General features: G+C 48.3%; 1 protein-coding gene across 1 annotated transcript; it reads right to left on the bottom strand.

Annotated features, from left to right (window-relative positions):
- Nucleotides 1-8,665: 8,665 nt before the first annotated feature.
- On the bottom strand, nt 8,666-21,578 carry HBEGF (heparin binding EGF like growth factor). The gene is made up of 8 exons (XM_043465321.1): nt 21,409-21,578; nt 20,955-21,126; nt 20,369-20,628; nt 19,998-20,171; nt 16,941-17,118; nt 11,492-11,647; nt 10,577-10,667; nt 8,666-10,132 (listed from the first exon to the last, which is right to left on the bottom strand). Exons 3-7 carry the CDS (start codon nt 20,412-20,414, stop codon nt 10,595-10,597), a joined length of 627 nt encoding a protein of 208 aa, XP_043321256.1. The 5' UTR covers nt 20,415-20,628; nt 20,955-21,126; nt 21,409-21,578; the 3' UTR covers nt 8,666-10,132; nt 10,577-10,594.
- Between the last annotated feature and the right edge of the window lie 3,249 nt (nt 21,579-24,827).

Here is a 24,827-nt window from a genome sequence, read left to right as displayed (position 1 = left end):
TGTGAATCTTCTTCGTCCATTCATCTGTTGATGGACATTTAGGTTGTTACTATGTCTTGGCTACTGTGAAGAGTGCTGCTCTGAACATTGGGGTACCACACTTACTTTATACCCTGTGCTGGCTCCCCACAACCCTGAGGTGAAGGTGAAGTCGCTCAGTCGTGTCCAACTCTTTGCGACCCCATGGACTGTAGCCCACAGGCTCCTCTGTCCATGGGATTTTCCAGGCAAGAGTACTGGAGTGGGTTGCCATTGCCTTCTCCACATCACCCTGAGGATCCAGTACAAACTCCTTGGCAGTGTCTTGAAGGTCCTTCATGATCTGAGCCAGCCTCCCTCCACCTCCTTGCCCCTCTGCTGACCCCAGCCCAGCTGTCTACACTCCCGTCACAGCAAACTCAGTTCTTCATTCACATCATCCTCCCTCCCCCCACTGACTGTTCCTCTGCTTAGAATAAGTTTAACCCCTCTCTTCCCCTGGGCCACATCTGGTCATCTTTTAGGACTCAGCTTGAATTTCACTTCCTCAAGAGGTGGCCTCCTTGACCCCCGGAGCAGGCTCACCCACCTGGCACTTCCTACTGCCCATCACAAGTCTCTTGACAGTTGATTAGTGTGACTTGTTTAATTGTCTATCTTTCCTGTTAGAGTGCAAATTCCTAGACGGCAGAGCCTGAGTCCTGTTTACTCTTGTGTTTTTAACTTCTAGAACACAATAGGAATCACTGTGTGATGGTAAATGAACACATGCTCTCAGTAAACTAGATCAGTAACTATCACCTAAAAGTTGCAGTATGGCCTCTCTCAGCAGCCTCTTAGGAATATCAGTGCTCTTTCATGACGGCAGTTAATTCTCAGAGCTTCTCTGTGATCTGAGTCAGCGGTGATGTGCTCTGATTTCTTAACGAGGAAACAGAGCTCCAAGGGAGCAGGTGATCTGCCCCAGGGAACAGAGAGGTGAGGCAGTCACAGGGATCCAACTATGACCTCACCACCTCCACCTCCCCTCACCCCACTTTTCTTGTTTCTGAGCACCAGGCGGAAATGTAATGTCATGACACACTGGGGGATTTCTTTCTTCCACTGCATTTTTCTGATGTGACTCCAGCCTGGGGGGTTGGGGGAGCACAGGCCACAGCGGGAGGGAGGCGGTGGCGGGGAGGTTCGCTGCCACCACATTCCTCAGCGGCCTCCGTTTGCATAGCTCTGAGAGAGAAGAAAGAAGTTAGCAAGCTTTGGCAGATGCACTGGGCATTCAGCTCCTGTTCTGGCAGCTGCAGAGCCTGGGCCCAAACACATACTCTGCCAAGGCCAGGGAGGCCGGCCCTCTCCCGGCCCAGGCTGCCAGAATGAGGTAGAGGAGGTCAGGGCCTCTGCCTAAGATGGGGGATCATAGAAAGAGTCCCCTTCTTTCTGCCTAGTCTGGCAGCCAGTTGGCCAGGAGCCAGTAAGTGTGCACGCATGGGGTGGGGAAGTAATGTCAGGGCTTCAAGGCAAATCCGACACTGGAGAGGCTGGGGGGGCTATCTCTGCCCTTGCACACCCTGGAGATATTGAAGGGGAAGCCCCTGGACAGATGTCCCCACCCAGTTGATGGGGCCACTGCCACCACATTCCAGAAAGGGCCACAAGTCACAGACCGTAGCTTGAGAAAGAACACAAGGCCTTGCTCACCATGGAAACCAGGCTTCCTAGGAAAAGGTCACATAGTTGATGTGGCTGTCATCCAGACACCTTAAAAGAAGCCCTGTTCCTGCTTTTTCTGAGGACGCCTGCCCATAGAGAAGGCCTGAGATAATGGGGATAGCCGCTGACCTGTTGTGCCCGGCGCCAGGCAGGCCCCTATCAGAGTTTCCCCCTCTCAGGAAAGCCCAGTGCTGTATGCACATCCATAGCCTGACTTCGACTTGTACCCGCTGGGTCAGCCCTGCAGGCACAGCCTTGAGTCTGGCAAGGAGACTGCCAACAAGATCCACAATGGTAAAAAGCAGCAGAGGGCTAGAAGTCAGAGCTTGTCAATAGCTATCCTGGATTGAGTATGTCCTTCACACTGGGTATTATGATAAATGCTTTACATGCACCATAATCCTCACAAAAATCCTAATAGGAAAAGTGAAGCTGTATACAGCTAGAGATTATCATACCAAATGAAATTAGTCAGAAAGAGAAAGATAACATATGATATCACTCATAACTTGAACCTAAAATATAACACAAACGAACCTATCTATGAAACGGAAACAGAATCACAGACATAGAGAAAAGACTGGTGGTTGCCAAAGGGGCGCGGGTTGGGGGAGGGATGGAGTGGGAAATTGGGGTTAATAAAGCTAAGCTTTTATATAGAATTGATAAACAACAAGGTCCTACTGGATAGCACAGAGAACTATATTCAATATCCTATGATAAACCATAACAGAAAAGAATTTTTAAAAAGTAAAGCTTTGAGAGGTCAAATAACTTGTCTAAGATTATTATACAGCCAGAAATTGGCCTGGTCAGGATTTGAGGACTTCCCGGATGGCTCAGCGGTAAAGAATCCACCTGCAATGCAGGAGCCGCAATCCCTAGGTTGGGAAGATCCCCTGAAGGAAGAAATGGCAACCCACTCCAGTGTTCTTGCCTGGAAAATCCCATGGACCCAGCTTTGTCTAATGCAGAGCCTGAATTCTTAACCTCTACCCTCTTTTCACTCATTTCTTTATTCTTGCATTCATTCATTTATTCAATTGTCCGTTCATGCATGAATCAAACATTTAGTGAGAGCCTCTGATGAGCTAGGAACTTGTCAGGCACAGGCAGAGAGAGCTGCAAAAGAACACTCTCCATGAGCTCCACGAGCTCACAGTGGGAAGAACAGATGAGCAAACCATGACCATCCACAGTGCAATGGAAGCCATGGGAGAGGAAAACCAAAGCTTCTATGAGAAGAGGACCAATTCTCCTTGCATTGTCCAGACCCAGGTGCTGTGAAAGCACAGAGGAGGAGTCACAAACACAACTGGGACTGGTGGACTTTCTCTAGGTGTCCAGACTAGGAAAGGGTGTTTGTACCTCCAGGGTGGAACTTGGATCAGGCTTCTCACACCTTGAATCTTGGGGTCTGGAGTTGCAGCCAGAAGAGCACACTTCCCTGCAAATGGACCTGATCAGACCCTTCTTACCAAGCACAGGGCCACTGATCCACTCAGTACCACGGAAGAAATAGAAAGAAATCAAGCCTTCCTAGAGAGTCTTGGGTGAGAGTGTGGTATACATAACCAGGCTTAACCCAGGCACAAATGGCATAAGGAAGAACAAGCTGGTAGCTTCTTCCTTTTTTCACACTCTCAGTGAAGCATGCCTGCTATCGAAATCTAGAGGACAACAAAAATTAAATTAGTCTCACCATAGGGAAACCAACTTAATGACTTCTAGGTTACAAGGAAATGAAGGTTGGGGAAAAGGGTGACTTAATTCCTCCCGTCTGTCTGGTTGCTACACCCACATCATACATCTTTGGGGAAGCCTCCCACACAGACTATGAGCCACTAACTACAGCACTCCAGCCCTGAAAGGAGCCCTTTTCCTTAGATGCCCTGTTGTTTAGTAATGGCCAAGATGCTGGGAGGGAAGAAAGAAGGGAGGGGGGATGTTCTCTGAAGAGCAAGAGGGCTGGTTTCCTTTACAGCTGTGTGGGTGGCAGTGAGCTAAGAGGTCCCGTTTTCTTCTCCATCAGTCAACGGGCAATCAAGAAAAAATGTGCAGTTTTAAAAATTCAAAAAGAAAATCCAAACCACAACAACCTCCAAGTTACATTAACATGGTGGTGGCCTGACACTCCGGAAACCAACCATGGAAGGGGCAATTCTAACTTCCCTCTCCTGCTCTCAGACAAGTTTAGCCTTTTCCTTTTTTCCAGGAATGACACTGCCTGGTGTCCTGTTCCCAGAGGCCTGTCTCAGCTTGGGCACCTCACCACAGCAAGGAGGAAAACACAGAGCCTTCTTCTCTGTTTGGAGAACAAGGGTCAAGTTAGAAGCTCGAGGTCAATGAGGAGCCTGGGCCCTGCTGGACTAGGCAGCACACACCAAATTGCATGAGGTAGTAGTAGCCTTCATTCCTCTGAGTTTCAGGGCCTTCTTCCATTAAACTGGAGATAATAATACTACCCATCTCCCCCGGGCCCTATAACGATTAAATAAGATCCTCTAACAGAGAGTTGTGAAATACCATATGTCAGGTGTCTTTTTCTTTTTCCTTTTTCTATCTTCAAGTCCTTCTTATTTATCCTTTTGGTTCCATTTTTCTCCTCCTTGCATCCTTTTCCTGCCCATCACTCTCACTTGTAGTGCCTTTCTTTACCCCATTTGGACTTAATATGTCCATGAAAGAATTCTTGATTTCTGTGGCCCCTGTGAACATGCTCCCCCATTCCTTCCCATCCTGATGAACAGAACCATTATGTGGCCAGTTTCTCAGGCTAAAATCCAAGAAATCAACCTTGATTCTTCTCTCCCCATAGTGCCCACCTTTGATCCATCAGCCTATCTTACAGGTGGTTCCTCCAATATGTATCCTGTATCTGACCTGTATCTGTACCTGTATCTGTATCTGACCACCTTCTCTGCTCCCACCCTAATCCTAGCCACCATCATGTCTTGCCTGAATGACTCCAAAGTTCTCCTAACTTTTGTCCCCTAAGACTCCTTCTCTGTATATCAAAGTCATATGTGTTAAACGTACGTCAAATCATATCACTCCTCTGCTCAAAATACTCCACTGGCTTCCAGATTGTTCACCACAGCCTACAAGACCCCAGCATGACCTGGTCCTTACCTCCTTCTTAAGTCTCTGATGCCTATGCTGCAGCTCAGGTGTTCTTTTTTGTCACACACACACATACTAAGCTTATTCTTTGCATGCCTGATCTTGTCTTGTCCCAGTTCAGATGTTATCTCCTCAGAGAGACCATTTTTGAGCCACCTATATAAATTAATTCTACCCCACTGACTCTCTAGCAGATCACACTTGTGTGTGTATTTCTGAAATTATTCTATTTCTTTATTTACACATGTATTGTTGATCCATGTGTCACTCTGTTCACTGTTCTCCAGAAACAAGCATAGTACTTGGCACATTATAAGTGCCCGGTCAATTTTTTTGAATGAGTAAATGAATGTACTTGCTGCAAGACAACTTCTTCTCCCTCCCCTGCTTCCCACAACTCCATCAAAATGCCCCCCCTCTTCTTCAGAGCATGGATTTCATTGGAAGTTGATAGAGAGGCCTCTACAAATATTCTTTGAATGAATGAAGCTAAAATGAATTATGTCAACTAAGAATGTTAGCCTCTTAACACATGGCTATTCCCAGGAGTATCAGCATTCTCAAACAGGAAGCTTGAATTTCAGGCACCGCTGACAAAGGGAAAAATTTCAGGCCAGCCAAGCTGAAGTGATATGTTTGGATTGAGTTGCTGTTCCATGGCTTCTTAAATCCACATATATTTGTTAAAAACCAAAACTGATGGCAAAATGTAAGACAATTGAAAAGTATTGCTTGTTTCTAAGAAAAAGAACTGTGGTCTGCAAATCAGAAGCCTGGGTTTCAATCCTGCATGTGTCACTAATTAGCTTCTTAGACAGGTTGCTGACGATAATCAACATTTACTGAGCATCTAACATTTGGCTGGCCCTGAGTGAGGCACTTTACTCACATGTATCATTTCTGAAACTCTTCCAGGTGGGTATTTTCAGTATGTCTAGTTTATAGGTAGGGAGGAAGGTTCAGAGAGGCCAGGTATCATGCATGAAACAGTGAAGCCTAGGCTCAGGCTCAAGTGTGTATTAAGCTGTACTCTGCTCATCCCCTGGCACCCTAATAAGGCACCTTGGGACAGGAGAAGAAACTCTGAGGAATTGCTCTCTCAGATTCCTCTGATGGGATTTCTTCACTATATTGATTTTGGATTTGGGAGGAAGAGAAGATAAATACGACTGCAAGAACTCATTTGGGAAGGTAGTTAGTGGTTAAAGGATTAGGTTAACAGTCTAACTTTACCCCTCAACTTAAGCAACTACACCACAGGAGAGTCAGAGCACTTCTCTCCTGACCCAGCGGACCCTGTTCAGTGAGCGCTCTATGACTGTTAAATCTTTGTTAACCTGATAACAATGACTATGAACATCATAAAATAAAGTCTCTCCAAGGCTGCTGAAAGGGAAATTCATAGACAAGAGGTAGATGCTTCTCAGTACTCATGAGGGCCCAATCTCTTCTGCTGGCCAATCTTGAAAAGTGGCTGATGGTTCAGAGGCTCCAGAGTCACTGTATCAGCCAAGTAGATGCCCAGGGAACCTCCTCTGAGGATGCGGAGGAGAGCTTTTCATCAGTAGCAGGGGCAGGAGGAGAGAGCAGCTGAAAGGCAGGAAGCCCAGAGCCCACAGGAAACATTAGCTGTGCTCAGAAGAGCCCAGCCCAGTGTGAGGACTAGAGGCTTGAAGCTTGGAAGCAGGAAAAGGAGCCCCCCATGAAGAGTTCAAAGTAACTCATACTCCAGTTACTTCTGGCATCTGTACCATTTTCCTGACTACTACAGTAATACATTGGTATTTTACAGAGCTTTGCATAATGCAAACAGCAAAAGAGTCCCCTACCCAAGTTTTAAGAATCTTTGAAGTTTAAACGAAAAAAAAAAAGGAAAAAATAAAGAAAGAAGAATCTTTGAAGTTTAGTACCTATAAAAAATTGCACAAATCACACTCAATAAATTTTCTCAAAGTGAGGGGCACCTAGGTAGTCAGTACCTAAATCTTGGAATATAACATTATCAGAACACCAGAAGTATCACTATCTGTCCCCTTCCAGTCATTACAGATCCTAATAGCAATTCTTTTCCTGATTCCTTTACCTATATATTAGTTTTAAATTTTTAAATAAATGGGATCACACAGAATGTATATATCCTTTTGTGTCTGGTTTCTTTGATTCAGCAGTATGTTGTGCTGTGTGCTCAGTTATCTCTGACTCTCTGCGACCCCATGGATCGTGGCCCACCAGGCTCCTCTGTCCTTGGGATTTTCCAGGCAAAAATACAGTATGTTATGAGATTCATTCATATTGCTATTTAATATTTCATTGTATAGCTATACCACAATGTATTTATTCATCATCAAATACTGATGAGTAATGGGGCAGTTTCCAGTTTTCAGTTATTGTAAATAATGCTAAGATCACTCTTGTACATACCTTTTGATGAGCATACATGCTCATTTGTCTTGTGTATATCCCTTGAAGTGCTTGGTTACAGGTGTGCATGTGTTCAGTTCTGGATATTCAAAGAGATATAAGGTCTCTGTGTGGGCTCCTGGAGAAACATCACAGTGTCACAACTCTCTAAGAAGAAGAGGATGAGGAGGGGGCATGCATTAGCTCTTGTTCCATGGCCTCCCAATGGATCTCTGCCTCCAGTCTATCCAGGTCACCATGACCTGCCCCAAATTCCATTCACCCTGTCATCCCCATCTATCCTCCCCAACAAAGACCTTTCTTTAAACCCAGTCACACTTCCAGGGTAGTACTGCATCCCATATCTGTCCACTTGCTGGCCTTGGACTGGATTTCAGTCATCTCTTGTATTCACTTATCCACATAACAAATATTGTGCGTCTACAACTCAGTTACACTGTTTTACAATTTGGGATTGGAGCAAGGTCCACACTCCAATCTTCATGGAGCTAGCATTCTAGTAGGAAGAGATAGACAAAAACAAATAAGAATATGTTAGTGGTCATGAGGGCAGTGGAGAAAAATAAGGCAGAATAACAAGGAGAGCAAGAGTGGGCTGGAATGTGCTATTGTGTAACAGGGTGGTCGGGAAAGGCCTGCAAGGCAAACAAGATCTGGATTATGTTTTAAATGATCACTGAGTTTTATGTTGGAAATGGGCTGTATGGGAGTAAGGAGGAAGAAAGGAGACATCACAAGAGTCTGGGTGAGAGAATTCCCTGGTGGTTCAATAGTTAGGATTCCACACTTTCACTGCTGAGGGCACAGGTTCAACTCCTGGTCAGGGAACTAAGATCCCCACAAGTGGTGAGACAAAGTCAAAAGTTAAAAAAAAAGAAAGGCTGGGTGAGAAATGATGGCGGCAGTGATAAGAAGTGGCTGTACTCAGCATATATCCAAAAGGTAGGTCTGACAAGATTGACTGATAGATGATAGATGGAATGTAGAGCATGAGAGGGGAGTCAAATATGCCTGTTTCCACCAGAAGCAATGCCTGCTTGCACAAACAGCATAGTAGAGTCAGGCCCTGAGGCCAAGGTCTGCTGACTGAATGGGTAGATGTCTTTCTTGGTTACAACCTTTCCTTTGTGAAAGGTCTGTTCTCTCTTGCCTCAGATATGCTATCATATAAGTTTTAAGACAAATAATAAAAGTCAGATTAAGAGTTGCAGCTCTGTCACTTACCAACTAGGTATCCTCAGGCAAGTTACATAGACTTTCCAAGCCTCAGTTTCTGATTTTGGAAAAATGGGACAACAGTAGCTCCTACACAGGGTTGTTGGGGATACTGAGATAGTATACATAAACAGACCTGGTGCAGAGCCCAGCAGAGGGTCAGGGCTTAGAAAAGACCTACATTAAACCACTTCCCAGTTAAAACAAGCAGACAGAAGGCTACAGAGTAAGGGTTATCTTTATTTGAATTGCAAAGTATAAATATGAACCAAGTTTGGAAATACAGTTTCAGAAATACAGGTTTGGAAATACAGGTTTGTAACAGTTCAGTAATGGCACCAGAAACTTCCAGAAGGGAACATGACAGCACACCTTTGTAGTTTGGGTGAGGTGGGTGTGTTTACACAAAAGCCCTCCTCACCTCCATCCTTCTCTATAGCAATTGGTAGGTTATCAATTACTAAGAACAGTCAGCTCCAATGTTTCCTGTTCCTCCTCAGCCTTTTTCTTTGCGAATACCTTCTCTAGGTTATCCTCTGCTGCATTGACCCCTGCATGGAGTAGCACCAGAAGAATGGCAGGAGTAAGAGAAATGTCTTGACACAAGGGACAGTGAGTTCCCACTCTGCGGACCTGGGCCCACAGAGAGTGAGGGGCCAGGAAAGCTGGAGGCATGGAAGCCCAACCTCTTCTGGGATCGGGCAGGGAGAGGACACAGGATAACACTGATATCTGTTACATCTTGACATCAGCACCGCGGGCTTTCAGACACAAACGGTAGACACAATCGCCTAGGCAAGACTGCAGTCCAACTCATAGAGTGGATCTGACAAAGTTAATTCCTACATCCTGACCATACAAAACTCCCCCTGTGGCACTCTGATCATGGAAGATCTTCAGAAATGTGGACAGACAATGGATGACTACAGATGGGTCACAGAGCCATCTCATGTTTGCAGCAGAAGAGTCTAATATTGAGCCAGATGGTGGGGGATGTGGGGTGGAAGGTCAGGAAATTGCCAAAGTAACAGTCTAGGCACTTGAAAAATTATTGTTAGATTGTTAAAAACTAAATAAATTAACATACATAGAATAAAATAAATATATAATTTAAGAGGCATTTTACAAACAAACAAACAAACAAAAATAGTTGTTATTTTTCCATCTGGGTAGAAGTCCCAAAATTCAGAGTTCTCAGGTCTATGGTATTTCACAGTTAACCCATCAAATCCAGCGCTGGAGGGTCCAAATGGCAGATCCCTTGGTGGCGACTTGAGTACATGGCTTCTTGATCTTTGTTACTTTCTTCCAGTCCCCAAATCTTTCTTTCTTCCTCTCCTTCTGTTTTTTCAGTCAGAGATCCTGGAGCATATGGAATTTAACTGGCATTTTTAATCCAGAAGAGAAGTGTTCAAACAAACATATGGGGGTAAGTAGGGCTTGGTGCAGGAGAATCAGGAGGACACAAAGGTCCCTCACTTTTGCTTTCTTCTGACCCAGATCCCACTGGACATATTCTGTTTGGCACTTGAAAGCTCTGGTATTTTGGCAAAGCAATTATGGGAGGCCCAATCTAGATGGCAACTGGGGATGAAGGAATCTTCATGGCTAGTTGTGAAGTCCTTCCCCTCTGTAGAATCTGTGATCAGCTTGTATCTTCTCAGAGGTAGCAGTCCCCAGCTGATGCCTAAAGTACAAGAAGAAGGTATTTAAAGCTGAACATAGCTTAAGAGGTCTTAAGAGTCTCCTAGGTCCAGCTTTAAGAAGTGGAAAATCAAAAAAAAAAAAAAAGAAGCGGAAAATCTAAAAACAAATGACAACAACAACAAAAAGAAGTGGAAAGATCTTCTGGGAAGGGATGGGAAGGAGAGGAGTAGAGGATGGGAGAAGCTGTCTTCTCAGGCATCTCTCTTGGGTATCTCTCTGGCAACTTTCACCCTAAGTAGAGATACAGCACTGACAACCTTCTTGAAAACAATTCTGCAATGGGTCCCTGACTCTATGGTAGCCTGCCTCCTAACTCCTAGGTCAAGAGAAGAATGCCTAGAAAGAAGAATCCAGCACGCCTGGATCTCTTCCTAGGTCCAGGAAAGGTGGTGATGGTACCATGGGGCAAAGGATGGACCATTACCTTGAGCGCAGGTTCCTCTCAGTGGGATGTAGTCATGCCCAACTTCACTTTCTCTTCATTTTCCACATCATAACCTCCTCTCCTGTGGTACCTGAGGAAGGTAAGTTTTGTGAGCAAGCTCTGCCTGCTGTAACAGGTGCGGGTCCCAGAGCTGGCCTCCTAAAAGATTCTGGCCCAGTGATTCTCTTCACACTTGGAAAAACCCAGAGGACATGGTGGGTCCACAGATCTCTGGCCAAAGGTCCAAATGCCCATATCCAAAGGATGCCTGTCTCTAATAGCAGGCCACAATTTGCTAAGAGTTTTCATCTCATTTATACAATCCTCACAACAACTTTATGAGGTAGGGGAACAGAGATTACAATCCCTGCAAGATTACAACTTTTAGAAAGACAGGTAACTAGATCCAGGTCTCACAACAGATGAGCTGCACTGCTTATAAATTGGCACAGAGCACTTAGTAGGTCCCTCTGATCTAGAACAGAAGCAGGATCAGAAGTGTGGCCTGAGGTCCAGAAGCCTCAGATTTAGAAAAATATACCAATAGCACCACCCATGCTCTGATGACCAAATCACATACTGATGCCAACAGAAAATAGAGTCAGGAAAAAGAACTGTGTGAAGATGTGGCTTCATGGGAGGGTTGCAGAGCCTGCTAGCAGAACAGGACCTCCTATGACCTGGCGATTTTGGCCCTGGGCTCTAGACACTGGACATATGTCATACCAAAGAAGCCAGGCTCTTGGAGAGCCCGTACCCAGAAACGTCAGTCAGGCTCTTAGCCCAGGATTTGGCTGAGGGTAGGGGGAGTAGGGGGTGGGGTTGGAGGTTTGGAGGGCTCATGTGACCATCAGATAAAAGACCCTAAAGAGGAAGAAACAGAAGTGATTGGCAGAAACAGCCTGTAACACTCACCAAAACATGAGAAGCCCCATGATGACCAGCAGACAGACGGACGACAGCACCACAGCCACCACAACCAGGATGGTTGTGTGATCGTACGTGTATAAGCGATTTTTCACCGGGAGGCTCAGCCCATGGCACCTCTCTCCGTGATAACCCGGGTGGCAGCTGGTCCAAAACAGAACAAAGCAGAGATGAAGTTAGTGATCTGGCTTCAATCCTGGTGATGGGCTGCCTACATAAGCCAAATCCCACTCCTCACAGCTTCGGCCTCTCTGTTTCTGTGATCCCTGTTGCTCCTCTATTCTTCTCTAGTACAAGGCTCTTTGGAAGCCCCTCTAAAGGCTCTGTGGCCTTCCTCCTTCACTCCAAGCCCTCCCCTTCTTTATCCCCTTTGGTTTTCTGGCCCCAGATTCCTGCTCCAGGCAGGGAAAAAGAAAGGACTGCAGGTTTTCGCTAGATATGTTCCACGTGTGGATGATTAACTACGTGTGTGTAAAGATGTTGTTTCAGTCAGTTCAGAGGACTTAGGCACAAGAGCTGGTGGGTTGAACTGAGGGGATTCAGTATCACTGCCTCTAGTGAGGCCCCTCATCACTCTGACCCAGAAATAAACCCAGCCTTCCCCACCGAGGCTCCCAGCAGCCAGTCCCTCTCTGCCACTGCCCAGCCTATTAATAGGCCTTGTTCCTTTGCCAGGAGTCGTTTTTCTCAAGTTTCCTTCATTTAACTCGCAGCTCGCCCTGGGTGCAAGGCCCAGCTTGAAAGCTGAATTCTGGCCTTTGGCCTCTGAACATCCAGCTATCATCCCAAGACAAAGCAAACAAAGCAAGAAAAACATCTTCTTGCCCAGCTGTCCTGCCAGTGCATTTTAGAACATCAGAAACAACCCCCTCGGCTTTTTTCACTCAAGAAATAAATCAGGGGCTTCCCTGGCAGTCCAGTGGTTAAGACTCTGTGCTTCCAAGGCAGGGGACGCAGATTTGATCCCTGGTCAGGGAACTAGGATCCTTGCCACAGGGCATGGCCAAAAAGAAAAAGAAAGAAATCATAGGCAACAGCCTCTTCTAAGAGGCTCTTGGGAAGACTGAGAAATGCCCACAGTTGATCAGGCACATTCACGTCCCTTTCTTTATCTGAGCATCCCACGGATCCTTTGGTGTAGGTAGAAGCCCATGTCACAGAAAGGCAGAGCAATTTTCCCCATGGTCACACAGCAGGGCAGAAACACAGATGCAGACTGTCTGATGGTGAGTTCAGTGTGCTGCTCACTCGCGTCCACGAATGCCTAGTCAGGGATGTGGTGGCACTGTCTGCCCATGGCCTTTAGGCCATTTGCTGCAAAAGGAAGCACCAAGAAGTTGGGAGCCCTTTGTTCTGAACTGCTCATCCTCTCGGGAGAAGGTGAGGCACCTGGTTCCTCACAGCAAAGCATCCCTTTTTCCTGTGGAGAGGTAGCAGGCAAGTTCCAAGGAACAGACCTATGCAGACCCAGGGGCTGGGCTGCCCCTGCCATCCTGCCCAGCACCTCTTCCTCTCCCACCTCCTGCACGTTCCGGAGAACCATCTCATTGCAAGATAAAGGCAGGTCAGGCCCACAGCACAACACACAGTTCCTTGCCCAGCCTCTCCACACAACTGTCCCATCAACCCAGGTGGGCAAGACAATGACCCCTATTCCTGCCAGGACATACAGGATGCTCTCAGGAGCATCCCTGGAACATCACCTGTGCACCACACTTTACAGTTTACAAGACACTATTCTTATCAACTAGCTTAACTAAGACAACACCCTGGTAGGCAGGGATAGCCTCTTTTACATATTGAAAGACTAAGATTAAGGTCAGAAGAGAGTAAACAATTTGCCAAATGTTTCAAAACTAGAGAGCAGAAGGGCCAAATTACAAATTGGTAATTCTTTCCATTCTGAACAGTGTTGGTTACCCCAAGGAAACACACATCTGATGGGCTTGAAGGATTCTGGGGGTTGCCTGACTCTGATTTCTCAATTATTAGTATCTTGAATGATAAATAAATAATAAGTAATAGCACACATTACAGGTTTACTAGGAGCCAAGTACTGTGCTAATGGCTTTACAAGAATCATTTCTTCTTAAAAATATCCCTCTGAAGTAGGAGTTACTATCTCCATTTTAAAGATGAAGGGACTGAGGTTGAATTTCTGTTAGACAGCCTGCTCAAGACTACACAGCATGTGAGTGGTCGAGTAGGGTCAGGATTCAACTCAGCAATCTGGCTGACTTCAGAGACTGTGCTTTCCTGGGGGGAGGGGAGCTGAAGTTGAGTCTGTTTTTCACTTCAAGCCCATCATTCAAACCCCACAGGTACTTACTCAGATGATAGAAATAAAGCTTGGCCTCAGAGTCCCGCAATTCAGTTACATAATCCCTCCACCCCCTCTGCCACCCTGAGTCAAAAAGGATAATAATGTAAACATCCTAATATTACCCACCTCCCCCTCCCTTTGTAGACAACTCCTGGCTCCCCCAGAGAAGGGGCATTCCAAGCATCCCAGGGTGGTGACAAGATCGTGTCTCTTGCCCAGAGCGGCGACCCATCAAATCGGGACGTGCTCCTCCTACCCATGTCTGTGGCCCATTTCAGAAGGTGTATTATAACAGAACCCTCTAGAGTCCACAGACATCTTCCAAGTTGGATTTCTCCATGCCTATCCCAGGAGGTGGAGGGGCACCATTTGGCAGAGGCGACTCCGCATATATGAGTTCCAGACTGGCTCTGCTACTATTTCTAGCCAGGTGATCTGGAGCAAGGGAAGGTCACGTTTCCAAGCTTTGATTTTCTCATGTGAAAGACAGGAATAATAAGTGCCTACCTCACTAGAGCTTTGTGAAGATCAAATGAGATAATATAGATAAAAGCACTGAATAAAAGGCCAAATCCCACTTGTGTGGGAGTTAATCAGATTCCAGAGGATACTGCCCATATCCTTAGGAAAGGGGTACCAGAGTCAGACAGAGTCAAGGGGAAGGGGGCTCACTATTGCTTCTTGGCATCTTGGCAGTGAGGCCAAGTAGAGCCCTCTTTCAGCCCTGAGTCCTCCTCAGGCTAACTGCCCCTACGCTTCCTCCAGCCACAGGAAATTTGCAGTCAATTTCTGGGTCAGCAGCTCGTCAGGAGCCCCAGGAAACTGCTCTTTGAGGGTAACTTTTGGCTGGTGACACAAAAGGATTTTCCTGTGGATGATGGCTGCGGAGGGCTGGTTTAGGAAGCCGGCCAGCCTCAAGCTCACCACGGCAGCCTGGACACACCCTGGCTGGCGGTTGCTGGGTCTGGAGGCTAGAAGGAGCCACAAAGGGCCCCAGATTTAGGTGCCCAGATGTCACATTCTCCCAAACCAGGAGCTCTGTGTCTTCTTGCTGCCTGCTGCCCTGAGTACCAAGGGCTGGAGGCAGGAGGCAGAAAAACGAGACCCAGAATCCAGCCCCTTGAAAATCTGCCTCGGAAGCAGACATAAAGTCGTCATGTCAGATTTCAACATGCTCTTCAACTAGTAAAAGCCTTAAGAGACCTCTAGTATAATAACTGCACTCTATAAAAACTGTGCTCCAACTCTGTAAGAACAGACGGGGAAGAAGGAAGCAAGCCAACACCTAGTGCAGCCTGGGGGCATGAAAAGCATGTTGGACTGGAAGTCAGGCACCTGAGTGCCTGTCCTATTTCCACCCACTTTATTTAGCTGCTGATCTCAAACCAAATCATTTCCTACTTCCGGGCTCCAGTTTCCTTATCTTTCAAGTAGAGACAGCAAGCCCTGCCTACCCAGCAGAGTGTTTTTGAGAATACAAGGCTATATTTTCCCATCCCCTAGAATAACTGGCACCAAGTGAGTGCTCAACATATACCTGTTGGGCTCAATTCATATTAAGTGTAAACTGTTAAGCTCCAGGAAAAAGGAGAGAAGGCATCATCACAGTCTTCATCACCATCCCTAGGGGCACCTTGGCTCTGGACACCATTACCTAGGTCCTTTGGGCTTAGGTGGTGGGTCGAGCCCAGCTCTCCAGGAGAGCATCCTTACAAGGGTTCTCAGCTGAGCAATGGAAGTCCATCCACCAGTGCCCTGGCCAGTTCAGCCCAGACAGATTCCTGGCCTCAATCCATCTTGACAACCCTCAGAGTCACTGCCTCCACCCTGTGTTAATGAGGCCATTTTACAAATTTAAGACAAACATTCCCTGCCCTGTCCCCAGACCTCTGGAAGAATAATATGGGGACTGTTTAGGTTACTCTTAAGCACCCCCATCCAATACCAAGTTCCCGATACAGATATTAAAGGAGAGGACCCACAAGTGACTGTGGACATGGAAGAGGGTGATGGATCCTACTGCCAAACACAGGGCAACTCTGCTATATGAGATCAGATGGCAAAAGGAAGCTTTAAAAAAAATCGAAGGATCTGTACCAATCACAGCAGAAGTGCCAGGCAGCCAAGCCTTCCTGCCACGTTGGGAGGCAGTGTGCACACAGTAGTTTCCTGATCTGTCCAGAGTCTCCCAGGTCACAGAGGCTGCCTCCCCACAGAAACTCAAGCCCAACAGAAGAGAGGGCATGACTGCAGCCTGATGTGGGTGTGGGTCTCGGGCACAGTGGCGACATTATGCCTGCCACAGAGCATGGCAGTGTCGTCATCCCTGAGGGACTGCCAAGGCAGCCGTTCGCTGGGCTCAGCCTAGCAGGGTAGCTGGGGAACCCATGGCCCCTCCACCCACACCCCTGCCCAGGGAAGGGGTGGTGCCGTCTAACCGGGGGCTGATGCCTACTGAGACGGGTTCTATTTTCCGTTAATCCTGCACAAAGGAAGTGTTCTCCCACCCCCACGGCCAAAGGTCAATACCCACCACGTCCCCCACATCCTGGCCCTTGCTGGGGTGAGAAAGAAGGGTTTCTCCCTGCTCCCACAATGATTGCTTTCTGTACAATCTTGCCATGCCTTACAATTAACCCACATCTGCTCACTCACATGCACATTTGTCTGCGCACACCTGCACAGCACACGTCCAAAGGCACCTCGTACCTGCCTGCAGGACTTGGCAAAGAAGGCCACGGGAGCTGCACTGCACCCAGGAGCCCCACTCTGCCATGTTTCCTACTCGCTTCTCCCATCTGGAGCAGGGCATGCGGCAGAGATGAAGAACCTGCCTTCAGGTGTCAGCTCTCCTAGTCACATGCTCATTTCTGAGCAAGCAGGAAATGCCCCCAAAGATGAAAGAGCGTCACAAACCCACGCCACAGGAAATTGCATCCTATGTTGGGGGGAGCCCCTTCCGCTGACTAAAAATATTTCCCCTCCTCCCAACTTCCTCCCAGAGAGTGAGAAGAAACTGAGTGGATTTATGAATTCAAGGAACAGTGATAACGGAAAAACAACCACTAGGCTGACAGAGTGAGCTGATAACAGCCCCAGGGAAGGGACACTTACATGCAGGTTGGAACCCGGAGCTCCTTCACATATTTGCACTCTCCATGGATGCAGAAGTCCTTGTATCTCCGAAGACATGGGTTCCTCTTTTTCCCTAACCCCTTGCCTTTCTTCTTTCTTTTCCCACGCTCCTCCTTGCTCGGTGTGGCCAGAGCTTGTGGCTTGGAGGAGAAAGCAGCTGCAGTAGAAAAGTACCCTGTTAAGTCTTTGACTCCCTCAAGGGAAAAAAAAAAATCAGAACAGCACAGTGTTTGGAAGGACACTTTGATTCTACCTAATCTGGGCAGACCAGAATCTGGGCAGACCACCCAAAGGTGGTAGAGGAAGTAGAGGCTGGTGGGGGGGTCCCAACAAAGGCATTTCACAACCTCATTTTAAGAACTTCATTCTAAGAATGCTAGCTTCTGTTGAGTAACTGTAGCTGATTGGGCAATTCTACCGACCTCACCCCCACCCCACTGTCTATCCTCATCTCCTACTCCCCCACACCCACTCGGTTCTATTTTGGCCTTAAATCAGCCTCATTTCCTGATGTTGCACTCAGTGACCCACTTGCAGGAAGACAGTGTCAGAGATAAAAACTGCTTCTGGAGAAGGCACTTGGAGGGTATTTTAGAGGAAAGAGGTTCCTAAAATAATAATAATGCCTATGCCCAGGCGGTACCCTCTGGGGTACCCTTTAGCACCAGGGTACCATAAGCCCAGACCAGAACCCGGCTCAGGGACAGCAAGCAGCCCATCCCTGGTCAGACACTTGCTTCTTAACTTTTTAAAATTTTTTTAGATTTTAATTTTTAAAAATATTTTTATTGATCTATAATTGATTTATAATATTGTGCTAATTTCAAAGAGCCTTGCTTTTTTGACATCAAGCAAAATATCTACCCTGCTCAGTGCTCTTTGCAGCTCACTACTTCTCGAAGGCCCATTTACATTTATCCCCAGATGTCCCGTTTATTGCTTTCTAGGATGGGGTGCCCAAGAGGTAGAAAAACGGAGAGCAAAGAACTATCAAAAGGAACTAGAACAATGATGGCTCTCTCCATTCTTTCCATGCTTCAAAGGGGAAAAACAATCTCACACAGACATCCAGCGGGGACTGACCTTGGGCTATGCCCATCAGCCCAGGGGTCTGACGCCAGTCTTCCCTCCCCTGTCCCAGCAGAAGAAAAGGTGCCTCCTGTCTATGGCTATGGCCACATGTCTGGCAGAAGGGTGAGCATCATACATTATTAGACTGGAGGCCTAGGATTCTGAAAGTAGAATTGACTTCAAAATATGGCTTTCCATTTTCAGAGGAAAAACCTGAGGTCCCAAAAGGCAGTGACTTGACCAAGGTCATGCAGGTTTGGGATCTGAAGTGTGGTCTCTGGACTCCATATCCAGTGCGCTTCCCCAACATACTAAAGTGCCTCATACACCCCAGCAGTGTTCTCCACCAGACAAGCCCAGAGCACCTGGGATGCTGAGCCAGGAAGAGACAATGAATGGGCTCTGAAGTCAGCAGAATGGTGCTCGAATTTCATGTGATCCTGGGCAAGTCCCTTAATCTCTCTGAACCCTAGGGTTCTCGGTAAAAAGTGAACAGGCGTTCCTATTTCAGAGGGTTGCAACAGGACTAATTAATTCATAATAACATGTTAAGTGACTAGAACACAGGAGACACTTACTAAATGGTAACAGTTACTTATTTCAGGTGACAGGATCCCTAGACTTGAAAAATAGTCTTTGCCCAGCAAACCCAAGAAAAGAGAAGAGACAATAGTCCCACAGTCCCCTGTTCCTACAGTGCAGACCCAGGACCCTTCAGAACTCAGAAGAGGCAGTTGCTCAGAGGAAATTAGTGACTACAGTTGTGGTGAAACTGAGGCAGGAGAACCAAGCCAATCAGAAAAGGGAGGGAGAGAGTGACAGGGTGACAGCCGGGCTCCTGCCGAGGAAAGGGAGCAGTGAGTCAGGTCTGCGAGGTATGAGGAGCTGTGTGGGTGGGGAGTGAGTCACAGCCCAGCTCTGCCCTGCCTAGGAGAGGACCAGGAGAATCCAGGTTGTTCAGGCCAGGGGTGACCCCCCACCCCCACCCCGCACCGCCCCGGAGGGCTACTGTGAGAGGATGGAAGGTGAAAGCCCAGCCTCAGCTTTGGAGTGGACAGCATCTAAGGGAATCCCTGGGTAAGGAAGAAGAGTGGCAGAGAAGCAGGCGGAGCTAGAACAGGTGGGTATCTTTCCAACCAAATATAGTCATTCCGGGGCTCCAGGGCTCAGTCCCTGCTCCACCCTCAAGAATCTCTGCAGGTGACTGGGGGCAGGGAAGCAGGCGATACTGGAGGCTCTGGACTCTGCCCTGTGCTTGTATGTACTTGGCCACAGCACCTTTGCAGGTTGAAGGATCCCACCTGGCCCTTCCTCCCCTGGAGCCCCTCTCAGGGGGGTCTCAAAGTGGTCAGGAAGTATCCAGGCTTGTGAAGGATTTGTGGACACCCAGCGTATCAAAACAGCTCTCTAGGGTCTCAGTGCTTGCCATTCACAGCCTCCCCAAGAGGTGCTGGCCTCATCTGGCAGGACCAAGTGTTCCTCATGCCCCACTGTTTCCCCAGCCTGGAGACAGGTGGATGCAGGAGACCAATCCTGCAACACCTGGTATGTGCCTAGCATCTCCACATCTGTGATTTTACACATAATAGTCAATTAATGTGGAAATTAGGTCTTGTGCACATTTTTACATAGAAACTCTAGGGAAAGCATCTCAACCAGTCCTTGTTCCTGTCACCCAGGTTACCTCAGAGAAGAACACACAAAACCCAAGCACCTTGCCTGTCTCAATTTGCCCCCAAGTATGCAGAAGGGCAGCAAAGTGGCATGTGAGACCCGAGGGCAAGAAAGACAACAAGACCTACGTTCTAGGATCCCCGAGGGAGCTTGTCCGGCCAAGAGGCTTTTCCTTGAAGTCCTCTCTTGAAAAGCCCCAAACCACAGGTGTGCCCAATCGGCATAAACACCAGATCCTATGATACTTCAACTGACCACCAGGGTCCGAGGATGGGCTGCCCCCACACCCACCTCTGAAAAGGTCCAGGTTTGCCTCTTCTAAGTCCAGGACTTCCCGGCCTTGGCCGCCTCCCGCGGGCAGCAGCTGGTCCGTAGATTGAGTAGGGGAATCCAGATTGCTGGTTCCAGCAGCCAGGCCTCTCCGAAGCCGCTCCAGGCTCTCGCCAGTCACCAACGCCGAAAGCACTGCGGGTAAGGGGCGAGGCCGCCTCAGACCCCCAGCCCAGACCCCCGTCGCCATGCACCGCGGCCGGCGCCCGCCAGCCAGGGAGCACGGGCCCCACCAAGTGGCCCGCGCCGGGGACGCTGTAGCGATCTTCCCCCGTACCCCCAGCAGAGTCCCCATCCCCCTAGACCTCCGGGAGCGGCGGCAGCCCGCTTACCTGCAGCAAGAAAGAGCTTCAGCACTACCGACGGCAGCAGCTTCATGGTCCCGGACTCGGCGGAGGCGGCGAGGCAGCAATCACTCTGGGGGGCGGCGGCCACCGGACGCTGGCACGGGAGCCGGGCTGGAGAAGCGCTGGAGATCCCGGCGGGCACGGTCGGCTGCCGGCCTCTGGATGCAAGCTTGCCTGGGATTTGCGCGGAGCTCGCGGCCGCTGGGCGTCTCTCTATTCACTCCGTCTGTCCGACCGCCCGAGCCCTAGTGCCTCAAGCAAGAGAGAGCCAGCTGCTTGCCGCGCGCAGCTCCCTGGGTCGACTGAGCGCTCCTCGGCGTGCAGCCTGGAATAAGGCTCCGGGAGGCGCCGAGGCTCCGCCCCGCCCCCCGCGGCCCTCTCCCCCCTCCCGCTCTGGGATGCCGGCCGGGCTCCAGGCGCCAACCGCGCAGCCCCCGACCCCGCGGGCGCGGCGGGGAAAGGGGGCGGGAGAAAGGGGCGGCGCTCACATATTTTGGGACTAGGCCAGGGCAGCCGCGGCCTGACTGTGGGTAGGGCTGCTGACCGGCAGGTGGCGGGGGCCAGTTCCTACCTTTCCCCAAATGCTGGTCCGCCGCTGCAGCCTTGTGACCGCTGAGCTGCGCTTCGCCCTTGGACACCCCTCGTTCTTTCTTCTCTTCCAGGCCTGGTCCCTCCGGTTATCCGTGCTGTAAACCAGAGATCTCCGCCCATGTCTTCTGAGTTTCAGAAACCTGCTTCTTTGCCTACCCACAAATCAAGGAGTAAAAAATAATTAATTCGTTTATCATTTAAAAATTAAACACATGAATGCCAGCAAGTCTCGTAAGCCTAAGGTTTCCAGAGCTGCAGCTGCAGGCATCTGGTATCAATCCCGCAAAAGCAAAGGAAGTTAGTATTCTTCCATCCACTGGAGTGGCTTCTCTCCATCTTTGTCCCAGATGACATAGTCTCCATTAGGATTTTTGAACTGTGGATTATAATTCCCAGGCTTCTGGGATTGAAGAATCACAGGCTGTGAAACCAACCTCATACTTTTCTTTGTTTTTGAACGCCATCTTCTTCAACAGAAAAGCTGAGCCCCCTCCCACAGGACCCAGCTGGCTGGCCTAGGTTGCCACCTTCAACAGGTGCCAGGAGATTGATGTGTTTGTCTTCCAATCTATGTATTTTTACAGAAATCCTCTGGAGTCAATGCCCTGACCCAAAGAAATGACTCTCTCAGTAGGCATTTCAGCTCCCAGGGACATGCTGGGGCGGGAGTTGTATGACACAGGCTGGGTTGGCATTCAGAGCCCTCAAATTGTGCCAGATAGAGCTGCTTGCCTGCTTCAGCCCATGTGTAGGGATAAAAACAGGCCTGCTATTTATACACAGCCTGTTCCACTCTCCCTCCCCATCCATAATTCTGCAGGAGTCCATGGGGCTCTGCCTTCTTAACTTGCCCCTAGCAACTCTCCCCAGGTTTAGGTTTCCACAGGGCCCTGGAATCACGATAGACCTAAGCTGGAATCCTGACTTGGCTTCTTACTGTGTGACCTTGGACAAGATGTTTAATCTCACTGAGTCTCAGTTTCCACGTCTCTCAAATGGGAATAACAAAAATAATAATGCCTACTTTATAGAGAGCTTCTTGAAGATTGATCAAGGGAACACATATAGAGCAGTCAGTACCATGCCAGACATGTTCTAGTAAGTGTGCCATATTATTATCATTATTATTACTAAGCATTCTACATTGACCATTTCATTTCTTTAGAGACTTCTTTTCTCTCCCTTCCCCACAGGTCTGAGGCTTCATGTGTGGTTGGGCTGGTTTTAGGAGGAAGCTTACCTATCACCTATTTGGCCAAGTGCCACTGTGGGATTGTTCCTTTGGGTGATCAGTATCGGGCCCAGGACCTCAGTAGACAGTCACCACCCAGGCCACACCTTTGTTCTCCCTCAACAGCTGCCTGACAACCTGCTTCCCACAGCAAAACCACCTCAGGGTCAGGGCTCTCCCCAGGGGAGGGTGGAGGGAAACACTTCCTGACACACAGCCAAGTCACCCCCTTCCCCCTACCTCTGCCAGGTTCACACCCTGCTCTCCTGTCTCAGCCTGCCTCTCGATTCACACGCTCTGTCCTTCCGCCTTCTCACCCTCACATCAGTCGTAGCCCATTCATGGGGCAACTCCAAGTTTTCATCATACCTGTGAGCCTCACCCCAGCTACGTTTGTGTGTCAGCCAGTTTTTACAGGAAGGACCTGGAGAAAGAATTCAAAAGGCCTGGAATGGTTTGGGGACAGTCACTTCTCCTCTCAGAACTTTGCATGTCCTCTAATCTGAAAAAGAAATCATGGACTTATCTGGTGGTCCAGTGGTTAAGAATCCACCTGCCAAAAAAAAAAGAAAAAGAATCCACCTGCCAATGCAAGGGACACAGATTCGGTCCCTGGCCCCAGAAGATCCCACCTGCTGCGGAGCAACTAAGCCTGTGTGCCACAACTATTGAGCCCACGAGCCCCAACTACTGACGCTTGCAGGTTAGCGTCTATGCTATGCAACAAGAGAGTAGCCTCCATTCATCACAATCAGAGAAAGCCCACGCACAGCAAAGACCCAGCTCAGCCAATAAATAAATTAATTTTCAAAAATAGAAAAAGGAGGGGCTTCCCTGGTGACTCAGTGGTAAAGAATCTGCCTGCCAACACAGGAGATGTGGGTTCAATCCCTGGTTCGGGAAGATCCCACGTGCCACAAAGCAACTAAGTCCAAGAGCCACAACTCTTGAGCCTATGCTCTAGAGCCTGGGAGTTGTAACTACTGAAGTCCACGAGCCTAGAGCCCATGCTCCTCAACAAGAGAAGCCCACAGCGAGATGCCTGCACAACAACGGACCTAGCAGAGCCAAAAATAAATTTAAAATTATATTTAAAAATATAGAAAAAGGAATCATGATTCATTCTGGGGCAATATCATTAACTCATTTATTCCACAATCACTGAACACTTTTCAGGCACTAAGAGACAACAATAAACAAGACAGCCAGGCAACACATTAAATAAATTAAAAAGGAAAATAGATCCTATGATGACAAATACTAAGATGAAAGTTAATTTTAATGATATACTCTTGGAAGCTATGTCCCAGTGCTTGGAACAACACTTCAGATTTGGTGACTGATTAGCAAAGGTCTTTCTGAGCCTGTGACCTGGAAGCTGATGCTTGAATAACAGAAGGAACCAGACTTGTGATGATCCACTGCTGAAGTATTCTAAGCAGAGCAACTCGGGCAAAGACTTTGAGGTGGAAACAAGCCTGGAGCAGTCAGGGAACAGCAAGAAAGCCAGAAAGGAGGGAGGGTTAGGAGATAACATTAAAGCAAAGACCAAGGACAGATAACAGAGAATGTTATAGCTCCCAGATTGTTGTTATTGTCTATTTGCTAAGTCATGTCTGACTCTTTGAAAGCCTTTGAACTGCAGCCCACCAGGCTCCTCTGTCCAGGCAAGAAAACTGGAGTAGGTTTCCATTTCCTTCTCCAGGGGTCCTCTCCTGCATTGGCAGGCAAATTCCTTACCACTGAGCCACCAGGGAAGCCCCCAAGCCCCAGGTAGATGCTGGATTTTATTCCCTATCTCTGCGAGCATCAAAGGCGATATCAGTGGGGAAGCACAGTTATAAAGGATTCTTTCACCTCCTCCCCTTTCTCTACCCAGGCCTCCTCATGCTCTCTGGTGTTTAAGCACCAAGGACACACTCCTGAGGAAGCAGACAAGCCAGTCTGCTTTTCCTGACTATCTAGTGATGGATGATGGTCAACTGAGGCTTGGAAACCTGCTGACCCTGGGTCACCAGTGAGTCCCAAGGGGGCAAATCCACAGCAGAAACCCTGGCATCCTGCTTCCCAGCTCTGTGCTGGGTTCCCAGGCCTCTGGAAAGGGAGGCTCTGTGGTCACTCAGTGACCCTGAGTGTCACTGACTCTCTGCTGGGCCACACAGACCTACATTTGGGAAGAGCACTTGCGAGCCAGTGGGGAGGAGGTGCTGGTGGTGACAAGAAAGGGGAGAAGGGAATGTGGAGAAGGGACCCACCTGAGTCCCTTCCCCAAATGTGGCTGACATGTCTATGCAGGTCAATTGGTGCTCCCAATCCTGACTGTGCATCAGAATTACCTGAGAATTTATTTAAGATAAAGAGGTCCAAGCCTCATCTCAGTCCTCCTAATTCAAAACTTCCTGGGGTGGGGCCCAAACATTTACATTTTGAGCGGGTGATTCTGACATCAACCAGGGTTTGAAGCACTGGTCTACATAATTAACTAGGGTAATGAATTAAGCATCTGAGCAAAATCTGAACCTCTGAGGCAGAGACAGTCAAGCTTTAAGTAATGACACCTCCCATGTGCTCATAATCTTGCATGATCTTCACAACTGCCCTAAGACTAGCTACTCCTCCCTA

This window comes from Cervus canadensis, chromosome 4, assembly GCF_019320065.1.
Source record: "Cervus canadensis isolate Bull #8, Minnesota chromosome 4, ASM1932006v1, whole genome shotgun sequence".
NCBI classification, from domain to species: Eukaryota; Metazoa; Chordata; class Mammalia; order Artiodactyla; family Cervidae; genus Cervus; species Cervus canadensis.
The sequence above is the reverse complement of the archived record's forward strand: the minus strand, read 5'-3'. Positions and strand labels throughout refer to the sequence as shown.